The sequence below is a fragment of the Pagrus pagrus genome (genome assembly GCF_965226575.1).
Source record: "Pagrus pagrus genome assembly, chromosome: 11".
In the NCBI taxonomy this organism is placed as follows: Eukaryota; Metazoa; Chordata; class Actinopteri; order Spariformes; family Sparidae; genus Pagrus; species Pagrus pagrus.
The window spans coordinates 14,012,286-14,037,643 of NC_140195.1; the positions used below are offsets into that span (position 1 = coordinate 14,012,286).

General features: G+C 42.4%; 1 protein-coding gene across 1 annotated transcript; it reads left to right on the forward strand.

Annotated features, from left to right (window-relative positions):
• The first annotated feature begins 1,552 nt into the window (after nt 1-1,552).
• On the forward strand, nt 1,553-23,013 carry ngfa (nerve growth factor a (beta polypeptide)). Its single transcript, XM_084367745.1, has 3 exons — nt 1,553-1,718; nt 20,366-20,473; nt 21,719-23,013. The coding sequence occupies exon 3, from the start codon at nt 21,730-21,732 to the stop codon at nt 22,618-22,620; it is 891 nt and encodes a 296-aa protein (XP_084223871.1). The 5' UTR covers nt 1,553-1,718; nt 20,366-20,473; nt 21,719-21,729; the 3' UTR covers nt 22,621-23,013.
• Nucleotides 23,014-25,358: the final 2,345 nt, after the last annotated feature.

Genomic DNA, 25,358 nt, shown 5'->3' on the forward strand with positions numbered 1-25,358 from the left:
CAAAACCTGATCAACGACACAGTTTTTAAATCACCTGCATTTAGGTCTAGGCCTGAAACAAGGTCAAACTCACGCACGCACATCCTCCAAACCAGTCCCAGTGTCGAAAATGCCTGAAATATGAGGATATTGGTGCACTCTTGACCTCCTCTCAACCCCTCCAGCCCAAAGTGCTCACCCCTCCTCAGCATTTCTCACCCCGAACCAACCCTAGAGTGGGGTGCGGGGTCATAGTTCACCGACTGGGGTTTCCCCTTTCAGACTCAGCCTCGATAACAAGGGCCGAGGCAGTTTTGACAGTGACACGAGCTTGTTCGCACACACCGCCTCAAGAAGAGCCACGCCAGCTTTAGGGAAATGCCCACTTGGGTTTGAACTCGTCAGCAGGGGTCAAAATTCTTGAGCAGAGAGAGATCCCTCTCAAGTTTTCACCTGTGTTATTCCTTCCAGGGCTCATTTGAACCCAATAAAGTTTTTCTCATTAACAAAGAAAAAAAAAACATCAGCGTTTCAACTCGATGTCAATGGAATTTGCATTTTCCCAGGAGGAGTAGAAAGGGATGACACTGACACACAATCCTTCCTTTCTTTCATTTTTCTTTTTCTTTTTTCCTTCGCTCTCTGTCTGTCGGAGCAGAAGGGTGGGATGTCTGTCTGCTCAGCGCCAGGGGCTCTGACAGCGATACGGTTCAGGTCAGAGAGGAGCTGTGAAAGAGAGAAACGCATAGAACCAGAAAGAGGGTGAGAAGGAAAGACGCAGAGACGGGAAAATAAAGATGCATAAACAAGAGAGAACTGTCAGAGAGCGACTGTTGTGATACTGGAGCCCGGAGGCCCTGCTGAATGCAGGGTGTGGCTGATCTCTACCAGGGTGAGGGGATATCATAGTTGCATGGTTCGACTCTGTCTTCCATTTTTTCTCTCCATTGACAAGTAGCAGCGATTCATTCCTGTTTGCAGTAGACCATCAAAGTTCTATTCTTGTAATTTCATGAAATTCAATGGACTGCGCACATCTTGAATGTTTGGTTTGCGAAAGACTGCATATTTTCAATATCAGCTTCTGGAAGATGGCAGTGAAGCACATTTCTGAAGTGCTCTGTCACTCCTCCGCACCAAGGGCATTCGTGGTTTAACCACAGGCAATGCTGAGTCTTCATCCAAGGTAGCAATGAGTCAGGTGTGGAACAAATAATGGCAATCCTTGGAAGCTTTCACTTCACGAGGCAAAGCCTGACCTCAATATGACGTCAAGTCTCGATGAACAGAAGTTGAATCATCCAGGGGTGCAAGTTTGTTTCCACTAATGTGCGCAACAGACAAACTTTGATGAAACGGTCAATGGAAAGAGAGAATGAATAGCAGCAGCTAGGTGTAAATTATGAGCAGCTGTGAATTTTTTTTTTTTTTCTATCACGGCGCACGTGGAAAGGGTAGGCACTAGGACCTGCAGTGAGCCACACAGGAGGGAGGGAGCAGCTTTGGGACTGCTCTTGCTAAACTTTTAGAACAATCCATTTCCCAAAGAGTGTGGGAGGGAGACAGACAGAAGTGAATGGCCTGAGACCTGGATTCACAGCTTTAAAAGCAGGAGCGGGATTTGGAGTTTGGGATAATTCTGCGCCGGTGCCCGGAGAGAAGTGAGGTGGAATATAGCAGGGTTCATCTGGAAGTTGTCAGTCCCTGGGGCAGAGAAGTGAAGGAGCATTAACAGGGTGGTGAGTCCTACCTTGTTCTTTTAAAACTCTAATTAAATGTGGTGTTAATGTGTGGAGGAGTGTGTGCAGAGACATGGAGAAACGGGAGGAGGGGAGAGCCTCTCTGAGGGGATTCACACTGAAATTGCCGTCATACCTGTCATTAAGTGAAAGTGGAGCCTGGGAATTGAGATTGGAGTCAGCAGCAAGCCAGTTAGTCCTCCTCTGTTGGGGGGAGAAAAATTCCAGCTGAGTACCACACGCTAAGAAAAAGTTTTGTTGGGTGATGAAGTTTGTGTTCTCAGATAAAATGGTTATCCAGGTTACACTTTAGGAGAGGAGAGGGTCTAGAGATAAAGAGAGAATAGAGGTGAGGATTACAAAAAAAAAGTGGGGGTCTCCAAAAACACTTCAATGGGAACCAGTTCACTGTTCAGAAAACTCCTGGGACATCAGGTTACCTTCTTTCTCTCTCTCCCTCTCTCCCCCTTTTTTTCTGTCCGTCTCTCTCTCTCCCCCTCTTTTTCTATCTGTCTCTCTCTCCGCTCATGTTACACAACCCTTAAAGGACTTGTAGATTGTGATGAGCTCCAGTGTCCAACATGAAGTATGCTGCTGCTGAGGTTATCCTCTGCGTCTGCGGGTGCGGCCTGGTGCTTGCACGGGTGTGCAGCTGATCAGTGTTTTATACGCTTTCATATGTATATTTGTGTGTGATTGTGTTTGTGTATGCAAGCGTGTGTGCTAAACACAGACCTCATGCCTGCCACTCCTACCAGGGAATTCCTTTCGGGCTCTGACAGGGGAGGAATGTCACCGCCGACCAACATTTACGCACACAAATAAACATTACAGTAGGCTTTAACAGTGTCCTGTAGATGCAGGGATTTGGTTGGCAAAGTCAGTGTTATGTTGATCTAATTTGAGCCTGAAGAAGATGTAATAAATGTAGGTAGGAGTCAGCTCTTCTTAAAACACACAAATGTCTTGACATTGTCCACTTCAACTTTGTGTGTGTACATCTGTGTTGGATAGTAAAGCGTATCAAAACTTTCGGCGCAGGCCAGCGAGTAAAGCTCTCTCAAGAGAGAGGTGCTCTGTTCTGTGCAAAAATAAATGTTCTAAATTGTTTACGAGCCTCAATTTTGCTGCCAGTGTGTGCCGGAGGGGAGCGGACTGTGTTTTCATCACCTCTCGGTTGGTCCACAGAGGAAGTGGAAAGAGAAAGCTGCAGCAGTCCGGCTATATATCTTCGGTGACATCTCAACAGATACTGTACTTTGTCCATGTGGTTAACACTGGATAATTCAGTGCACATTCACTTTAAGGTCAATGGAAATTAATAAGCACACATTTTTGTGGCCTTCACTGTATTGATTTATGCATTTGATGTCCTGTGTCCTCTTTAAAGGTGCAGTTTGTAGTGTTGGGGAAGACATTTTAATCAGATGAGAAAGGTCTTCTTTGACTGACTTTTTTAATGCCTAAACAAACTAGATAAACAAACTCTCTTTCTTTTCATGACTGACTAAACTGAATAAACAAACTGACCTTAAAATACAATACGATTTCATACCGTTTTACTTTGTTTATATTTGGCGGGCCCTGCCACCTTTCCAGCCTCAAACAGTGTTCTGGGGACCTCATTTTCCTCTGAGAACAGCTAGTTTATTCAGTGTGAGTTTGTATTATCACCTCATTGAGATTGTAAATATTAAAAGTGAGTTTGAATTTCTTCTCCAATATTACATAGTAAAAATTATTTATAATTGTTGGTCTCGCGATGGCGCCCACCGGCTTTTCACATTCTGCGAAGAAGAATAAAAATGTTCTGTAGCCAATCCGAACATTTTATTGTCACTCTCCCGTCATCAGACGACAGGCAGCAGCCTGCATAATCTACATATGTCTGGTAAACCACAGAAAATTAGATCGACCACACATATCATATCTCACATTCTGGCTCTTTGATCGAGTTGGCAAACATCCTCAAACATAACAATGTCAACAACCATGAGAAAGTGCAATCATATTTTGGAGGCTAGATACATAGTCAGCTTTATACGGCTTAACATTTTCAAAACAATTTGTGTGTTTGTTTGTTTGTTGGTATGTCAGCAGTATTACACATAAACTACTGAAAAGATTTCCATGAAACGGGTCTTGGCCTAGAACAGACCCCATTACAGGTGCAATATGTAAGAATTGGCCACATTTAAAACTTCAAACAAATAGGGGGCAGCATATCACCAGAGTCCGCGCTTACCACTCCTTTCTCATGCCTTTAGCTACTTAGCTCAGTTAGCCATGCAGCTAGTGGTCCGGACTGGGGGGTGGGAGTGGTATTATGATAAAGGGCAGGCTGGTGCTAGCTGGTTAGCATGCTAACTTCAGATACCTCTGCAAGACAATACATCAACGTCTTTGAAATAACATAAGAATTCTATTTATTTGCATTCTGTGTATAATTTTAATTAATTGTTGAATGTTTTAAACGTCTGTTCTTACATATTGCACCTTTAACATTCTGTGCGGATTGGGATAAAGGGACTGATCGAGGACATTTTTCTCATTTTTTTCAACAATGTAAGATTTCTTGACTCCACAACAGAGGAGTTGGGCCTTTGCAGAGGTATGCGCTTGACTGAGTGCCATTCTAGTCTTCGGTATGGATCAATACCGCTGCTAACACTCGACCAACTGCCTGTACTTTGGTTTGTAATGTTTGTCTGTTTACAATGTATCTTGGCTCCTGTGACAGCTCACCTGTCCATCACTCATGCAGAAGCTTCCAGACAAAAGGGGCAAGAGTGATACAGCTTCTTTCCTTCAATATTATTATCAACAATACATTTTAAATTATTTTTACATGGCTTTTAATTGCAAAAATGGGTGATATCTGTTACTTGGTTGGAGTTTAAAATGGTCATACTCTATATGTGCTTCAAACCCGGACGTTCACTCAGTGGCATTGCTAAAAACAGCTTCAGCCATATAAACTAGTGTGTGTATGCGTATAGAGGGCAGATGGACAGTGCTGTTTTCCCCGCAGACAAAGATGTCTGTGATTATTCATGACCCTCTCAGGTTTCCCTTTGAAGCTGAATTACAGCTTTCCCTATGTTAGCACCTGTGTGTGCATGTACGTGTGTGTGCATATGTGTGTGTGTGTGTGTGAGCGAGAGAGAAGAGGGAGATAAAGGGTAACACTTTACAATTAGACACAAAAAACTATTGAGTAGTTGCTATGGAACAAATATTGAATTTATTTAATTGTTACTATAATAACTTTTCTCAGTACCCATCGTTAATAAAAAATAAAAATAAAAAAATTTGGTGGGTTGTTCTCTATGTTACTATGCATTTTATTTAACCAAACAAAGGTATGAGCATTTGGAATATTTGCTCTTTTAAAACTTTGAGTTCATCTACATTAGTATTGTTATCTGTCGTATTATTAGCTAAAACAGCCTGGCTAGATGTTTGGTAGTTAACAGGTAAAGCAGACAGTGGTTGGATAGATTTGTCCCCTGCTTATCAGGGGGTATCTTGGGATTTTGTGTACTTTATTCATGAGTTCAGAGTTCATGCATTGAGGCGTGTGCATTATCACAGCTGCAAAAATGCACTGATAAATTATAATCCTGCCCATGTCTAACAAATTATCTTTATCATACAGTTGCCAATATCGGAAAAAAAGTTTATAGATAAATAATTTTGTTCTCAAACAGCTCAACAGTCATTACTGTCAGATTTGTATGTATTTTAAAGGTTATTCAACTGCTGTTTCCAGCATGCAAATCTATGAGATTCTACTCACACAGATTATGACAGTGGAGGATCCACCCCTGAACAAATAAAGGATGGAAAAGTGCGAGCTGTCTAGACTGCAGTGTTGTATAGGACACCTGGGCAGGGGGGAGGTTGTGACAGCACACCTGGACTGTCAATTTAACGGTGGCTATTTCACCTGAGGGCCTCAAACCAACTGAAACAACCATAACAGTCAGGTTATAAACACAAATATTATTAGAGAAAAGGAAGGTTCATTCTCAAAATTATTTTAAAGGCCTTGCAAAGTTTTTCTTTTCTCACCTAAACACAATCTTCTGTTATATCACAAACATTGTTGTTGTGAAACCTAATGCACGGTAATGGATTTCTGTGTGCTAAAGCATTTTTTCTGCAAATAGTTTTCTTTTCCTATTTTATTTATGAACTCATCTTCGAAAGACAAGGTGGCTAAAGGTGACTTTCCGAAAACGACAAACTGGAAAATGTGAATAATTTTTTCCACTTTGCAAAGCTATTTTGGTTGAACTTTCAGTTACTGCTGTTGTCCTGCAGAAAGTGTCATAAAGTCTCCGCACAAACTGTTTGTTCCAACTTGCCCCCAGAAATTCCTCTACTTTGGTAAAGATACCACCAGATTTAGTTTGACTTGAAGACTTCTAGCGTTACTAGAAAATCTGGAGCAGTGCCAGTTGGCAACAAGACAGTAATTAAAGGTTTGTTCACACAGAAACATGACATCGGATCGCTCCATCTAAGAAAATAATATCCTATTTATTTTTGACCCCAGGCCCAGGGAAGCTGACTTCTAGAGCACAGAATTACCTTGTAAAGGCTACGCATTGGATAGTCTTTTGTGTATTTGTCCAGTAATTTTGTGTCACTCTGCAACACCTTATGTGTGCATCGGTTGAGTTATATGTCAACAAAATGTAACCCGTAAATGTGGTCAGCCGTATTAATTTGCTCATTCACATGAATTGTATGGCGAAGAAGGAAGTGCATTTTTAATAAAAGGAACAATAAAATACCATCCTTTTATTTTCTATTGTTTTTTTAAATGTTTACATTTTAAAATTAAGTTGACACATGCTGCATGTTTCTGCATGTTTTACTAGTATGAAATATAAGCATCCATCCCAGTGTCTGTCCAACCTTAACTCAGATGACACAACAGTTACCTTCCAAGAACAAAACATATCATCGAGCAACAGAAGGAATTTCTCTCTGTGAGAAATAGGAGTCTGAACATCTTGAACAAAGCTGGCATGTTTGGGAAAAATGAGGAGACGATAATTCACAGGTCAAAATGTAAACCCAGGCCCTGCTTGGGTTATCTTTTGGGTCACTAGAGCTGCAGTCTGGCACAGGTCAATGCTCAGAATGGGGTAAGAACATCTGGTGTAAAGTGAACCAGCTGAAGTGTTCTGTGTGAAAGCAGTGGGAGAGCGAAGAGGTCAGAGTTCGGGCTCCAGGTGACGTCTGTGTTTGTGGAGGAAAACGGGGGATCTGGAGGGTCACGGCGGGTCAGGATCCTGAACCGTGTGGCACTACGGGAGCAGGGTGGAAAATACGGAAACGTGACATCACCTCTCTGCACTAATTCTTGTTGACGTCTCCTTTACAAACAACTTCTCACAATGTTTGGGAAAAAATTTATCCAACAGAAATCTGGGCTAACGTTGTTTGACATTCTGTAACTTACTGGATTTGGACCGAACTGTTGTCAGGCCTGAGCTGCATTCTTTTGTCCCAGCACCTTTTTTCCCCCCATATGGACCTGGTTTTCAGCTGCTTCGCACTGTACAAAATCAAGAATAATACACTCCTGTGTTTGGACTTCTCCATACATTGAAAACTCAATCCAGGACTGTTGATGCAAGTCGGTCTTTGTGTTTGACTGTTGAAGACCTGATTTAGACAGGTGCTCGATCAAAGGGTTTGCCTGTGTCTGCGTGTTTCTGTGCCGGCGCACATGTTGCACTGCGTATGCTCTTAAAAAAAAAATGACAACTGAATGTGCCGACATGCCTGCTCATTCCACATTAAATGCCTCTATGACTTTCAGCTATGGCTCGCTCTCCTCTCCTCTCACGCAGCCCAAGCACACAGTAGCTGATAAATCACTAAAATTACCGGCAGCTTTTCTTGCTGCTAAAATAACAGTGTTGTGGTCTTAATCTGTTGACTGAGTGCACGTCTGGTGTTTTGAATTGTTTCACCGCAACTTCTTTTTATATGTGTGTGTGTGTGTGTATTTGGATTAATGTGATGACACACTCTCACTCTCGCTCTCCTTCCCCTTTATCTCCATTGCTCGCTTCACTATAGCTTGTCTGGACATGAAACTCCCCGTCGTTGCCATCAAACTTGATCTTGATCTTGATCTCGCTGTCGGACATTTGATGTTTTTTAGCTGTGCAATAATCTGCTCAGGATAATGTTTGCTCCGACGAATAAAGAAGTACAGTGGAAATCTATACATAAACCACACCGACATCGGAGGAATGCCGTTTGTACATGCGTATGAGCAATGTGCGGGAGTGTACGACTGTATGTACATGTGTGTTTGTGTTGGATACTCATCAGACACACACACACACGCCTTAGCCCCAAGGATACAAGAGAAGCCACTTATTATGCACTTATTTGGATTATGCCGATTTGAGAATGCACAGCATGCAGGAGGATGAGCCACTGGCTAGTCATAACAGATTGGTCTCCTACACAATGAGTAGAAAATTAATAAGGCCCCATTCTTCTTGTAGTTGTTTTAGCCAGACAGGATCTCAAAGACAACACAAGGGAGCCGGCGTGAGGGACTTAACGAGGAGTTCTCTCCCTACTCTGACTTCAAACAATCCATTTCGTCCGTCACCAAGTTTTGTTTTAGTTGGGATTGATGGCGACGCGAGGAGTTTTAGGCAGGATGACGCTGTAGGAAGCCATTTCTCTCTGCTTTCCAAGCTCTAAAGTGAATATTAATTCATGTGCTACGTGCAGACTTGCTGGAAAAGAGCCACTATATCTCTTTCAGCATAGCTCTGCTCACACGCTGAACATGGCACACCGCTAACAGACAGAGGATGGGCCTGGGAGGTCCCACGCAGACAGGTGGTTGACATCAGCCAGAGGGAGGGAGGGGAGGGAGATATGGACCGAGGGAAGCAGAGAGATACAGGAGAGAGAAAGAGAGAGATGACAGAACGATGCGGAGACCACACAGAATAGAAAATGGCCGGGTCAAGTCTTCGGTGAGAGGGGTGAGACTGCAATCAAACAAACGGCGGGAGTGGCGACAACATCACATTTTTACACTCTTCAGAGGATTCGATACAGTCCTGACAGGACCATCTGTAACAGTGAAACAAAGTGGACTGTGCTCGTTTGTTGTGTATGATTACATGGAGCATGAGCGTAGGAAGCATTTAAGAAGTGGGTTGGACAGATTTCGACACAGATTTGGGGGCTCTGCCCTAGAAAGTCTTTTAATAAAGTTGATTTCATTTAATGTATTCTGGCCTTTTTAATATTTATCTGGCCATAGTAGCATGACAAAAATGATCAGTAGGCCTACATTTTGCAATTTGAATCCAGAGAAAGTGCCCCAGATCACATATTAGAATATTTTAAAAAAGCTAAAGGTATCTAAATTGATTAAACTACTAATGTATAGCTTTGTGGCACAAACTCATGATATAATGTACTTTTTCTAGCTAAAAATACATTTCAAATCGAAAAATAACTCAAATTCAATGAAATATCAAAATAATGTTACAAAATGAATCGCCAACAATGGCTTTTGCTGTTTTTGCTCCTTCTTTACCTCTTCATTTCGTCCCTTTCTTTCTCTCCCTCCATTTTAGCCTCATGTACCATTTTCCTTTCCTCCTTCCCGTCATGTTTGCCTTCTTCCTACCTCGTTTACTCTCTTTGTTCGAGGCACAAAAATGTGGTGACAGTTTGTGACCTACCTTAACTCAGCTGCCTTGCATCGACACTTCAATGAGTAGTAATGAGTAATGAGTAATGAGTAGGCTGATTTGAATTAGTTTTGAGTTTAAGTTCGCAAAAAGGTTTATGGCAATCCAACCAACAGTTGTTAAAGTACAGTTTTTGGCTGTCAGATATGCATGGTGGCTCTTAAAAGTCACACGGCAGCAGGATGTCATCATGCCAGTGAGATCTTTACCTGTTTTGCTTCAGTATCCTGGAGTGAGGTACTAAATCTCTTCATGCTTCAGAGGTGCCACACTGGCTGGTTGAACTTCCACAGCGAACAACTAAAGAAAATTGAATTAAGTTTAAATTGGTGTAACATGGATTCGATTAGTTAAAGTGGAGGGCATAGCTCAACGCTCAACAGCCTCTCAAATATCTACTTAAATCTGCACTTTTACGTTCAATTTAGTTAATTATGTGTCTCAAGACGAGACTTAACCAAAACCTTTTTCTGACTGATTAACTCTTCTGCCCTTCAGATGTGGAGAATATTTAAACGTTGACTACGAGCGCATACTTTCATTACAGAATACAAGCACTGACGTAAAAAAAAAAAGAATACTGTACATGCATATTCAAATGCCTGACGCATGTTATACCCATTTTTCGTCTACGGGCCCACACCCATGCTGATGGCATCAGACAAAAGCGCAGCACAAATGGGGCGTAATGGAAAACTTGGGTGTCTGAGTGAGCACATCTGTCTATATACGCCCACGTGTCACGTGTCAAATTTACCTGCGTGACTCATTCACCGTCGCTCCTCCGCTGTTTTGTTTACGACGGCATGCAGTCAAAGTTTAACATGCAAATCTATATGCTCAATTGCGTTGACTGTACAAGCTGTGAAAGACGCATTCAAATCATAATGTAGATATCAGACTGTAAGGTGAGTCAAATCGACCTCGAGATGATGAGCTGATGACTCATTCCAACATTAGTCTGTGATCTTTATCTGAAACGCAGCTAAGGTTAATTTCACCTGATCCGTGTCAGCGATTTCAGTCACATACATGCTGATATAGTCATATTCTGCAGGAGGATCAGTATCAACATGAGCAAACCTCTGCTTGGAGAACATAGATGCTTTTCAAGTTCTGCCCCGGTGGATGCCCTGAGAGTAAATAAGCAACATGAGCTACAACACAGCTGAGACAGCTGGGTTTCAACCTGCTGGAGCAGAGACAGCAGACATGTTTTGTTTTCTGTTAAAGCTATTGGGAGGAAAGACACTGCAATGAAACTCTTGTGTCTCTTACTCCTCAGCTCTTTGTAATTCCCCGTAGCCTGGATTCCTCCTTCCTTCCCTGTCCTCGAACTCTTCTTTGTATCCATTTCTGACCCACTACAACCTCTCTGCCTCTTTCTATCACAAGCGCCTTTATTCACTAAATTCCCAAGACATCTCATTGCCCATCTGTAGCCCACCCTCCATTACTCGCTGCCTCTCCCCATCCCTTGATGTCTCTGATTCCTTCCTCTCCATCCCTCCGACTACATCCCTCTCCTCAGCCAGACAGGCATTCTTGCCTCTGGCCTTCCTCCTCTCACTGCTCCGCTGTGGGATTTTAGATTCTCACCAGGAAGGGGGAGTTATTACCACGACCATGCCAAAAGATTAACCACTTGTCATGAGAAGATTGTTGAATGTCAAGGTCATAAAAACTAGGGTCTGGAAAACATGTTAATCATTGTGTTCATCCTGCCTTCAAGGCCTGGAGGACCAGCCTCCCACGTCTGCTGGTCCAGTGCAGGGAGAGGGTGGGTCGACTGGGGATGGGCCTGGTTGTGGGGAGGTAAAAAAACGGGGAGAAGACCTTTTACTCACACAGTCATGGTGCTCCGATTGTGGTTTTGCTTTACTGCCAAAAGAACATCATGCCTGAAGTTCTGCTGGGGTCCAAGACAGCAGCAGAGAGTTCATTATGAGGACATTTAACAGCATCACATCACTGAAATTAATTATCTGTGACAACCCAAGGTCCCATCGATAACATTTTAAAGTAGACAAATCTTTTTTTTTTTTTTTTTTTATTAAATAATACATCAGAACTTGTAGAAAGGTGCAGAATACAAGTATAGTTTTTCCTTAAAAACAAAATCATCACATGATTGTTATGTTTATGTCTGTGTAAGAATTTCAGATGGTTGGCTCCAGCTTCTAACAAGGTTTGTCAGCTAGTAGTATAACGACGGCGTCATCATGCCGTGTCTGTGTTTCATAAGCGATCACGAGTCTTGGTATTTGCCAGTTTGTGGTGGAAAAAACGAAAGACTGGCTGAGTTTTACATTATGCGCCCAGCATACTGTACTTTCCTAATGTTAGAAGCTAGCGTAAGCGATGTTCACGTTAGCTGCCATTAGCAAATGTTAGCTAATGTTGCTAACACTAACTAACGTTTGCTATGTAGCGGTCGCAATGTTAACTAGTAACACAGATCATTCCAACAGCGGTGTTGTCAATTGAATGCCATGTTAGTGGTTACAGTAGGTGGAATGTTATCAATAACACCTTTGAAGAGATGTGACAGCCTCGTTAGGAACGTGTTAAGGCGTTTTCACATTAATGTCTGGAAGGTTAAAGTTTAATGTCCTGAGCTGTGCTGACCTTTGCCATCAAAGCCAATCCCTGTTGCCCACTGCCTGAACAGAAAGATGAGTGAAACACCAGTTACTTGTGTCTCTGAATTTCCAGAACTCCACAACAACAAATTGGCTTCATGTCAAGACATGACTAAAATATACACATATTTGCTCTATGAAATATCAGCATGCATCTGCAGGTGCCAGGTTTGTTTATAAAACACTGTCTGAGTCCCTGAAACGGAGGAATCGACTGCTAGCAGCGTTTGAATTGTAGCCAACGGGAGACATTTGGAGAACAGGGAGTCCAGATTAGTAAATCCTGTGGCAACAACACAGAACAAGACACTTGTTTTTCACTTTGAATGTGAATACATGTTTAATTGTGCTCATTCACAATAGTTTGTGATGTCAATCCAAATTATTTCCGTTGCATTTGCATTGCTGGAAGAATGAGCTCACTCATGTTGCCATAGTGTCTTATACATAAACACAAACATGTTGCCCACCTGCCCCGAAACATCTCCAGAACCATTCCTATTACATAACAACAAACAAAGTAGGCAGTTTCTCTGGGAAAGTTCCACAAACCGCATTATTAAACAACAACAAAAACAATAAAAACCGATATTCCTTGGTCAACAAAGAGCTGCATTGTTCAGTTTACAGTTTCTATTTGCCACTCGTCTCTTTCATCCAAATGTAATTACTGAATTTCGCTCTCAGCTAAAAAATGTTGTTTATTTTGGAGCTCCTTCACAAACACCACAAGGATTCAATCTTTCTATTATGATGATTCAGTGTCCGACTTACTGTAGGACAATGTGGGATGAGTCTGAGGTTACACTGTGGACATGTCTCTGCTTTGCTTTAAGAAACAACTCTGGAACAAATAATGTGCCGAGAGCCGACTTATAAGAGAAGTGTTACGCATAGCTGAATAAGTGTAAAATCTCAGCTGATAAAAAGATCCTCCTCTGGACAGAGAGATACAGTATACACCGAGCTTGTGGTTCCTGGAACTGTGTTTCATTATCTTGGACGGGAATGTGAGCCTTGTCAATGTTGAAGTGCCTTGAGCCTTTTAGGAGAAAGACATAAAGAGTGTATGGAGACTTCAGATTCACATCTGTATGTTTTCGCACCTGTTGACTGACAGGAAGATTGGACAAATGCAATGATTAGGTATTTGGGACATTGGTAGACTTTTTTCCTCTTTGCTTTGACATCTACTGGTCCGGGACAGTTTGCATTAGGGAAAAAGTCAAAATGGAGCCATATGCAGACAAAAGTCCAACTGTCTTAATGATCCCAGCTCTAAGACAAATTCCTTCCACTGTGAATGAAATCCTTTTGTCTGGGATTCTGGCATGTCTTTAGAGAAATCACTCTGCAGCTTCTTAAGCAGTGGCCAATTATTTGTAGCCCATAATGCTAAAATGAACAAAACAAACACAAACCACAGTCTTGGTTTGAGATGGCCAAGTTGGAAAAGAGATAGGGGTATTATCTACGGATATAATCAGAAAATGGTTACGCAAGTTTTCCCAAAACCCAAGGACCTGACCGAGGATCCACCTCTGCACCTGCACATGTGCACTTGAAATCTGTTATTGATGTTTGACCCTGAAATTGCCGTGTATCCAGGGAAGCTACCTCTGGCTTTTAACCGTGAGAGAAAAGACAAACCTAGGTCAGATTCCAGGAGCAGGAAACTGAGAACCTGGATAACTGACAGATTGACAGGCGGAGAAACAGAAAAGGGAACCAGCGAAAGAAACTAAACAGCGGGAAGAAGACAGTGGCTCGTTGCCAAAGTCTTCTGCTTCATCCACAGCTTGGCGCCCTGCTTATTTTGAAGATACTCAGAACAGATACAAAGCCTTTTTTTGATCACAGCTAGTAAAAGGAAACACTGAGCAAAATGGGGCTATATTAAATCCTACAGGCGCCAATGCATATAAATGCACACATGCTAATCAAAACAGGCAATCAACATCAAACACGGACTTCTTGACGACTTCTTCGTATCCCCCCTTTCACAGCGTGGCACCGTGTTCATTTAAGGTTTTATTGCAGGTAAATTTGTTTAAAACGGTTGCTTGTAAAATCTGATGCCACAGGAATATTTCAGAGATCTTGTTGGCAGCGTGTTGCTGAGCTGGAAATCATTCAGTGGATGAGTGAAGTAAAGCGAAATACCCGCCAGTATCAGCCAGCTAAGTTGAATAAAAGGTCAGTCTTTTGAAAGCTACTTGTAGCATTTGAGTGCATGAAATGAATTTACGCCAGACATATTTTATAGCTGCACTCAGTAAACCCATCAAACTAATACAAGCCGATGTCAAGAACTCCACATATGTTCCCTTTTCCGTACTGTAGCAGTTGTTCGGCTCGTACTTCAAGAGTTTTCACAGTAAATGCTCTTTTGTTCTGCATGTCTTACGTGGTTTGTCATTACAAATGGAGTCAAGTGCTTTAACAGGTTGTGCGTGCCTGTCAGTTTGACGTTGCCTGTCTCTCTCTTCCTGTGTCCTGAGGCCGCAGCGGCAGAGTTCAGTGTTTTAAGTATCCCTGATGTACAACAGGTGCCTTGGTTCTCACAGAAAATTTATTTTAAACATGAAGACGAGGGGAAAGGACAGGGCAGAAGCTGATCTCTCCCATCTCTGCTACTCACATTACAACTGTCACATGGATAAAGTCTGATAGCGGTCACTTTTAAGTTTTTTCAGTAAGCTTTGGATTAGGAAACAAAGGTGCAGATAATAACTTTTTACTTGTAACTAAAGGAGTATCTGCCGTTTTGTTGACAGGGATTAGTTTTTACCACCCTCACTTTAAAGTCCGGGATGTAATGTGAAGCAGTTGCATGTCGCTTCATTGTGTACGTAAACGAATTGTAACGTATTTTAAAATTGAGACCATCCCTTTCTTTCTCTGTTGTCTGTGACAGCCTGTAAAATAATTTCTATGTAAATAACTAATGACGTTTCTTTTCTGAGAAAATCCCAGGGATGCGTAATGTTTGTGTTCGCTCTTCCTTGAGCATCTTTTCCACTCTGGTATAGTGCTAACAGTGTGCAACGCTAACGCTAGCTTAGAAACAGAGTCCGCTAATGTCAACAAATAACCAACACTTGCCACAAACACAGTCCAACAAGTCTAAAGTCAAAGTTAACACTGTGTCACCTGTAAAATACATCGTAATATTGTCGTTTTACCTCGCTCTTGTTAGCTAACAGGAGCTTGCTTGCTAATGTAGATGAATTTTTTTGTAATTCGACAACAGTGTTGATTTGAACAAACAATTAATGATATGACGTTAAGGTGTATTCCTTTCGGCTTACTAGCCAACACCGATGCAGAGCAGGGGAAGTCGAAAAGGAGTCTTATTTTATTCTTGCAAATAGCAAGCTAGTTAGTAGGTCTATCATAAATAAAATATAGCAGCATTACAGATAGCAGTTTTATTCTGAATTATTGTAATTTACAACCAGCATTCAGTGTTCGTTTCAGTTTTCAGTCACTTGTATGTCCCATGCCCAGAATAAAATGTTTTTTTAAGTTTCAGACAGTACCTTTAAGGGTTGGGCCGATGGCAGAGCCATGGACTACTAATCCCTGACCATCGTAACATCGTGATTTAAAAGGCTCCCCACCAGAGAGCACAATTAAGTGGCGTGTCCCCTCAGAGTTGCCATAGGGCAAGAGTTGTTGTTGTTTGTTATATGTGAGGAGAGGAAATGAAAAGAAGTATCTTGCTGCTCAGTGCAACATTACGTCTCCATGTCCTGTTAATTATTTTTTCATTAAACGAACCCAGGACTCTCGGTTGAATTTGTGGCTGCAGTGTTTCTTTTCCCGAGGGCCGCTGTTTCTCTCAGTCATGCTGTTTTTATACACAGTCTTCTTTTCCCTGGCTCGGCAGCTAACATTGTTTTATGCACACGAGGCTGAACAAAGCTAAGTCATGGGCATGTGAGTGCGGAGACGAGGAGGCTTTTATACCCGGCACAGGCATGTATGTCGGTGGTAACTCTGCAGGGTGAGACAGTTGGAGATTCATGTCAGAGCAGTGTTGGGAAACAGCGGCGGCAGCGGTGAGCTAATATGCAACTGCTGCCAACACTGACGGGACACGCTGCCTCAAAATCATAAACAACGACGTCATTGTCCATCACGATGTTTCACTGGAGACATCGGCATATGCCAATTCGGCAGACATCGCCCAACCCCAGTACCTTTAAAGCCAAACACAGCTGCACCATGTTGCTGTTGATTTTTTAAAATTGTCTTCAATGTAAAAACTGAGCAATTTGAAATGCAGTTGTATAAAGGTGCACTGAAATATTTAACCGAGAAAATAACGTTTTATTGCTATTTAAATGTTTTCCAAAAGTTGACTTTAAAGTGTATAGGCCTTGACCTGTGCTGTGTATCATAAATACGGGAGTTTTAAAGTGTTTCCAAGAATAGTCAGCTCACTGGCAGCCGTTCCACAATGTTTGGAGAACGTAACTTCATTTTGCTTTGACAGACGCTGCATGACATCATTCTGCGTGACAAAAACTTGATTCGTGGCAGTATCTTGGCTGCTGCATTAGCTTCACATTGCGGCTTGTCCAAACTGTGACAAGCATACTGTCTTAGATGACAAGCTTCAATTACAACTGGGAATGCAAAAGGTGACAAGGCAACACAATGCACATGTAAATGCTGTTAGAAAACCTCCATTTTAACTCTAAACCCTCTATAAAAGTAAGATCTAGTCTGTCCTCAAAAGACTGAGCCTTATAACTCGAAGCATTTTTCGGAAATTGCTTTTCGACCACTAGATACCAGTTCCTCAGAGGAAATAAATATATCCTCAAACATTTGGATGCGTGTAAAGGTGAAGTTGACCTGGCAGTCATCCTTCTTGATAATTATTTCCAGTGGATGACAGCGGGAGGAACTGCACTACATCACCGATGAGAGACACAGAAAAACGGTTTACCTTTCTGGGTTTTTCTCTGCATCACCCTCCCTCTGTCTCTTTTCTCTCTCTCTCCGCAGCTGTCAGTCTCTCGTTCTCACCCCCTCATAATCTGACGCCGTTGTCAACACTCCCGGCGAGAGGTGTGTGTTTGTTTGGGCGAACTGTTGACGTGACACTGTTGCTCGTCTTTTAACAGGGACTTGTATCTAATGACTAATGTATCACACAGAGAGGAAGAAACCTCTGCTAAATGTAAACTAACCTCGGATTGATGGCAGGCAACGCTCTCCAGAATGGGCTGTGTTTTGGCCCACCTGCCTTGTTGTCATTGTATCACAGTCAACACACTGTACTGTAACCACATGCAGTCATTTGGCAGCCTGTAGGTACCAGAGTCTGATCAATGGAGCATCTTGAGGACTGGCAGACTGAATTAAAATGTGTTACTCGCTAACGCTACATAATCAGTATCAGTAGATATGTGGCTGGGCTCCACAGCCTTGGGCTAAGCAATTAGTCTCTGTCTGAAGTATTTTACTCTCATGCTGCATGACTTATCTCTCCACATGCTTTGATCAAATCCTCTTCAACCAGGTAGTGCCACGCGGCGCCTCGAATGCTCGTGACAGTTGAAAGCGATGGATGGCCCAACAGAAATGGTCCTGATTTACAGTTTGGCGTGTGGAATCAGCCTGTTGTGAGAAAAGGGAACCTCCTTAGAGCCGGGGACGTTACAGTGAGCCACATGAGGCTGTTTACATAAACATCCTCCTTGGTGCAAACTGTATGAGGCATGAATCATAAAAGGATATCAAACAACTGCTTTGTTTATGCCAGTGTGTATTAATACAGTATGTGGAGCATCTGGAAATATGAACCATGCTGTGTCTCTCATTTCTCTGGTATTTGCTTAAATGGTTTTGTAATACCTGTGTCAGGACTGTTTTCTAGAAGCTCTCTTATTCTCCCATGCATGTTTTCCAGCCTGGGTACTAAAGAGGAAAGCAGCTCACCGTCCTGTGCACATTAACATGCAGGGAGCTTTACAAAGCACTCCGAGACTTCCTGTTTTGTCTCTGCCATATGGATGGCCTTTACCCCACCGTTTGATATATGATGTACGTTAGCATGTAAAAACCATTGGACCATTTCAAGTGCCATTTTCCTCTCAACACCTTGCAAATGTGGCTGAATTATCTAACTCTCCAGCGTGTCTAGTAAACACAATTTCTGGAGCAGAGCGTGGTTTTGTTTCTGCAAAACGACAACACAAACAAACAGCATTGGGAGCGTGTCCAAACTATGCTCGCTGAAATACAGGAGGGGCATCTCTCAAGCTTGTGTGTGCATGTGTTTGTTATTTTGCATACAGTATTTGTGCGAGGCTGTCGGAGGGATCACCAGACAGGTTCTGATCAAGTGCTGAGGTAATCCCATAAGTCAGAGGTGCTCTCTAAACCGCTCTGACCCCTGTGCTCCTGCGCTGCAGTGTTTACGCTGGCTCCGCTGGCATTAAACACAAGCCACATATTTTTGACATTAGGATCCTCCCGGCTCACCCTGGGCCATGTAAATAGTGTGCTGCCCGTCAGCCGGGATCAATCAGCTCAATGCCTGTTTGGACCATCTCCATATGTGCGCGAGTGAGTAGGTGTGTGTATGTATGATTGCATCTATTGAAGCCAAAATATATCAGTCAGGTTCTCAAAAGTTTCAAACAATCCGCTCACTCCATCTGCAATCCCGAAGTGACCCCATGCAGCGGTTAAAGAAGTGTTCAGATCTTTTTATTTAAGTAAAAGCAACAATATCAGAATGTTCAAGTATTTCATTACATGTCAATACCCTTCATTTAAAGATTTTACTTAAGTATAAATACATAAGATTTATCTGAAAAGGGTAGACTGACCACTTTTGGAGTCACAGACCATTATATTATATTACAATTGCTGATTAATTAACATGTAAGCAGCTTTTAATGTTGAAGCTATTTGGGGGTAACGCCTTTGCTTTTGTGTCTCTTAATCATTGTATTTAAGAGCACATCGCATGCTTTGCACAATATGAAAAACGTGGCCTACAGAACTGAAATCTCGAGCGCTTGAGCATTCTCAAGTTGTGGGAAAATACCTGAAAAATGATTTAAGAGGCTAAACTTCTCTCACGCATCTGAGTGGCTTTTTTTCTTATTGAAACAAAGCCAGTGACATCTTGATATCTCTCAGCTGCTCGGGGCTGTCTTTGAATTCTCGTCCATGCAGGCGATGCAGGCAACACTGACCTCTTCTGGTTATCAGACGCCATACTGGGAGGATTTCAATGCATTTGTCGAGAAGACCTGTGAGACTCAAAAGATTAACATCTCACAAGCGAGGTCGTAAAATCAAACATGTTCGGCTAAACATTTACAACACTACTAAACTTTCCAACACGCACCAGCAGAACGTTGTAGATAAGTCAAAAATACTGACACTCCGGTTTCAACTCACCTCAGCGACCTTCTGAGTGTTTGTGTGGGAGCAGGGTGTGTGTATCCGTACACATCACAGCATCTGAGCATGCAAACTATCCATAAAAAACAGCCCTACATGCATTCCCACATGCACGTGTGTGGCATGTGTTTCTAAGATGTTCATGGTGGATTGCTTTACGCTTGTTATATGTAACATCTCATGAGGTGTGAAATGCCGCACATTCCAATGTATGGCATGTCTAAACTCTGAGAGTTAAACATGGCGGGTGTGAGTGTGTACTTTTCGTGAGATAAGGTCAGATAACGGGAGACTGTGTATGTCTTTCAGGGCAGCGGTGGTCAGGGGAAGACAGATGAGTTTACTGGTGTTATCAAAATCATCTCATCTACCCTACTAGGCATGTTTATGTTGCTTTGTTGCACTTCTTGCACTATTTTACGACTCGTTGCAAGTTGACAGTATTTCAGTTTGAAGAAGAAAACTAGAACTAGTTCAATTTTGTTTTCTCTTGTCCCTTTTACTGTAAACATGGAGACTGTGGTACAAAAATATCTTGCCTGAAATAATGGTGGTTAAAATATGCTGTTTTTCTTTTGGCTGTGTTTTTGTTGCACAAAGTCGTCTTTGCCACTCCACATTAGTATGTCCTGCTGCCCTTAAGTTAAAATTAAGTCTTGACTGATAAAGGAAGACACATCTCTACATATTCTTTACGTTACCAGTATGGATTTAGTAAAATACAGATTGCACAACAATTGATATACTGTGTATGAAAAGCTGAATTGTGAATCCATATGTTTAACTTAATTATTTGGTCTGTATGTGTGTGTTACAGAGCTGTGGTTCAGGGGGTCCAGATGGCAGGCATGAGGGGCCCGGCCTGCACTGGAGTCTGGCTCTAGAGTCCACAGGGGCTCCCACTTCAACTGGACACATTCCACAGGTACGCATGAACACTCAACACGGCAACACACACAATTTAGCTGCGTTTTGGTGTACTGGTAGTACTTTTGGTATAGTACCCACAGAACACGTGGTACTGTACCTGTACCGAAACAATGGATCTGCTTTGCGTTTCCACTGCAGACAGTACTCATATATGTAGGTTGGGGTTGTTAACAAGGGCTATGAGGGTTACCCAGTTAGTTTTTCTAACAGGGACAGAGTAGAGTGGACTTAACTTTTGAGAACCTTTAATGACCAAAGATGCTCCCGTGATTGTAAAAGGAACAAAACCTTTTCTCAATCAAAGCACTAACCCTAACCCTCACTGACAGAAAATCTGTAGGACAAGGCTATTTTTTTAAGAATTACAGCATGTATGCATGCTAGGGCTGCAACTATTTATCATTTTGTCAGTTAAAGGTGCACTATGTAGTTTTGGGGAAGAAAATCGAATCAGAAGAGAAAGATGTTCATTGACTGCTTTTTTTTATGCCTAAACAAACCAAATAAACAAACTCTCTTTGTGTTTATGACTGAATAAACTGAATAAACAAACTGTCAGTACAGGACAACACGATTCCATACTGTTTTACTTTGTTTATATTTGGCGGACCCTGCCACCTTTCTAGCTTCGACCTTATTTTCCTCTGAGAACAGCTTGTTTGAGTTTGTATTATAACCAACTTAAAATTGTAAATATTAAAATTCTGAGTTTGAATTTCTTGTCCAAAACCACATAGTGCACCTTTAATCGAAGAGAAAGCATACCTCCACCATGGCCCGACAGTCCCATCTTATACTCACTCATAGATACCAGCCATCAAGTTTTTATATTATTCCCTGAGGAAATAACAGAAATGTTGAAACATCTGTCAATGTGAAAGAAAGTAAGAAAAGTTTGTAGATCTGTCCCTTTATCAGGATCTGCACCAAAATTTCACAGGGTTTATTCTGGGCCAAGACACATCCTCCATCCAGGTTTTGTAGAAATCTGTTCGGTAGCTGTTGTGTAATCCTGCTGACAAACCAACCAACAAACGGCAGTACTTGACTTGAGTACTGGATACTGGATACTTAGACAACAACCAGCTGAAGCAACATTTTAGTTCCTTAAAAATGTGTTCCTGGGAGTTAAAGTGTCTGTTAAGTGGAAGCGCAACTTCTCAGTCAGCAGATCTCAAGCTGTATGTAGATTAGGTATAGGTCTACATTGTCTGATTTCTTTTTCCTGTGTTCGGCTCAGGACGTGTGCCCATGAGGTCGTCACCACTGGTCCTGCTCCTCTTGATCGGCGTCCAGGCTCTACTGAACATGGGAGGTGGATTGGCCTGGAGCGACGGGGCAGCCAACCACAAAGTAGGACAGCGGACGGCAGCCAATCACAGAGCAGGACAGCAGCAGACAGCAGCAGGGGACCACCTTTCTGAACACCATTCTTCACAGGAACATCGTAGGACCAGCCACCACAGGACCAAGAGGCCCCATCGGGCTGCTTCACACTCCCATGATAGGAGCCCTGTCGCCGGGCACTCTACGTCAAATTCCCCCCCGGACCCATCTAGCCCAGTGGTGGACCCCAAGCTCTTCTCCAAGAGACGTTACCGCTCCTCACCCCGTGTTGTCTTCAGCGAGGTGCCCCCATCACATGATGCCCTGGAAAGCGAGGGCTATGACATTGAAGGGGTGAGGGGGGCGAGGGTAAGGCGCAGAGCAGGATCGCACACCATGCACCGAGGAGAGTACTCAGTATGTGACAGCATAAATACCTGGGTGGGCAACCTGACACGAGCCACAGACATAGCTGGGAATGAGGTGACAGTGCTGCCCAACGTTACAATCAACAACGTGGTGAAGAAACAGTTCTTCTATGAGACCACCTGCCGATCCCCCACGCACAGAGGCTCCGGGACTGCAAGCGGGGGAAGGCAAGGGGGCCGGGGCGGCAAACAGGGCTCCAAATCAGGCAACTCAGGCTGTCTGGGCATCGACAGTCGCCATTGGAACTCCTACTGCACCAACACACACATATTCGTAAGCGCCCTGACCATCTTCAAGGAACGGACAGCATGGCGTTTCATCCGCATCAACGCCGCATGTGTGTGTGTTCTCAGCCGGAAGTCTTGGGCGGGACGACTGGGGCACTGACCGGGGAGGACGACTCGTGACCAGTGAACTATGAACCAAGCACACACATTTCTACTAAACAGCCACTGCAGCTTTATTGCCAATACTGTAATCCTCCTCCCCACCTCCAAACATACACACACGCACACAGACCAAAGCATTCATCCGACACACACACACTCACACACACACACACACACACACACACACACACACACACACACACAAACAGCTTCATCTATCCAACCCCTTGGCCCCTGACCCTACCTCAGTCTGAGAAGTCCTGGTTGTTTTAAGTTATGAGGACTGCATGTCATATTTATGGTTTATACAGTCAAATATGAAAATATATACAGTATGTGTATATATACAAAATGAATCCAAGCTTTTAATGTTGTTGTTATTGTTGTTGTGTTGTTGATGCTGTTATTTATTAAACACCTCAGTACTTGCCTGGTGTCTTGTGTCAGTTGAAGATAGTGTTTATGTCTGCGTTTTGGCTTTAAAGCTGCTATAATCAATATATTTATATTAATAATGAATAAATTGTCATTGTTTGGATGTTTACTGTTTTGGTTCAGTCTCACTGCTCTCCTCGGCATTGATTCAAATGCAACAGGCAGTTTTTTTCAATAAACAAAGCTCTAATAAACCCAACGTACAATACCTGTCCCGCTCTAAACAGCCAACAGAGACAGTTAGCGTCTTGTTTATTTGGCCCGACCAGAGTAGAAAAGAGAGTCAGTATTGTCCAGTGGCACGACTCCAGGTTAATGTAAATGTCAATGCTGCTCTGTTTCTTCTCAATGTGTAAGAAGGCAACTGCTCTCCATAACAACTCTATGAGGTGATCATATTTGATTGTGTTTACTGCCCCCAAGTGGCCAAAAATCTAATAATGCAAGGTTTGATAGGCCCACAAACTGCATGTGTGCTCAAATAAGAGCAATAAGTGCATATGAGCCCTGTCACAAGATGACTCTAGGGAAATGGATTGTGCTCAGAATAAGTGCACAAAGAATAGGGTTTTTTTTTTTACTTTTTTCCCTAATATTTGTTTTATTTGTTTTATTTTCTTGTGAAATAGTTACATATAGTAAACAGTCTGAAAGAGCTTTGGTAGATCTGCTCATAACAACATGTGAATATATTAATACAAGACAGAATATTATGAAGATGAAGATATTGGTTAAATAATTTCCAGATACATCTGACTTTGGTAAAATTAAGTTCCAAGCAGGGTGAAGCCGTTTTGTATGTTGCACTGGTTACCTTCATAAAAACATAGTTCAATATATACAGTCCTGGTCAAAAATGTATTTCAAGTCAGTCTTTAGTCCCAATGATTTCTACAACTCTCATTTTTATGCGATGGAACGAGTGGAACACGACTTTCAAACATTCATGAAGTTTGGTTCAATAATTAATTTATTAAAGTCGTCTGGAAATGTGACCACGTCTGCTGGTTAAAAACTATAAACACAGCAACTTGGATGATTGATTTAAGTGATTATAGAACGTTGTGTCACATGGCCTCTTAACCTGCTCTGAGTGATTATGATTGATAACGGCAGATGGCTTTTCTGAGCCCATTTTAATAGGGCTTGTTTGATACACCCATTAGACTCAGCCACAAACACTACAATGGGAAGGTCTAAAGAGCTCAGCATTGATCTGAAAGAGCTCATTATTGATTTGAACAAGTCAGGAAAGTCACTTGGAGCCATTTCAAAGCAGTTACAGGTCCCAAGATCAACTGTACAAACAACTGTGAGTATAAAGTGCATGGCACAGTTGTGTCACTGCCACGATCAGGAAGAAAACGCAAACTATCACCTGCTGCTGAGAGAAAAAAGGTTAGGAAGAGTCAACCAAAAAAATTAAAAAGCAAGTCTGCAATGAATTGAGAAGATGAGAAGATCATTTAATCTTTACCAAAACAGAAATCTCTGACAGGATTATGTAAGAATATGCCTCCTGATAAATAAACCCGATACCAAAAGAAAAGGAGAAGAAAATGACTGTGTTCTGCATCTCTCCTCACATCACCCCCATCCCCGGGTGTCAGACTGTGCTCTCACCTTCACTGCTGCTTCACAGATCGTACAGAACACGGCGCTTTTCAGCTCGGACTGTGTTGCCAGGAGACCTCATCGCAGCAAGGCTTTCTGATCAAAGGTTTTTGAAAAGGTGACCTCGGGTAACCTTTTACTTTGGCAGGAGCTGCAAACGGGCGGTGTGGTTTGTTAAACACTTTCTCTCATTTCTTTTGCTGCGGCAGCTGTGAAGTTGTACAAGGTGGTAACCTGCACATGAAGAGTGAAAGGTTCAATTGAATTCTGGCTGCAAACTATGAACCACCACAGACCTCCGAGTAGACTGAACGGATGGTCTCTGCATTTTCTTCTACTCATGACTTATTCCATATCTTATACTTTTCAAAATTGGGTTAAAAAATTATAATAAGCATCATGATAAATGGTGAATACAAAGTTAGCTATACTTTAGTTAATAGTCATTTGACTGTTAAAGAAGACCTATTATGATTTCCCCTTGTGTGTCCTCTCTCTGATAGAAAACACTGCAAGTGCCTGAAACTCCTCCTCACCAGTATGTCAACATGTCACACATTTGCATAATGTATGTCCATCCTGAGGACAAAACACCCAGGCATAAACAGAGTAATGTAGTTACCTACAATGCTGTACTGAGTTCCCTCCCCAGAAAGCTTAACAACCATTCACACCTGGGCTCACCTA

Coding starts and splice junctions, on each gene's coding strand:
- ngfa (XM_084367745.1), top strand. CDS start 21,730: ATGAGGTCGTCACCACTGGTCCTGCTCCTCTTGATCGGCGTCCAGGCT.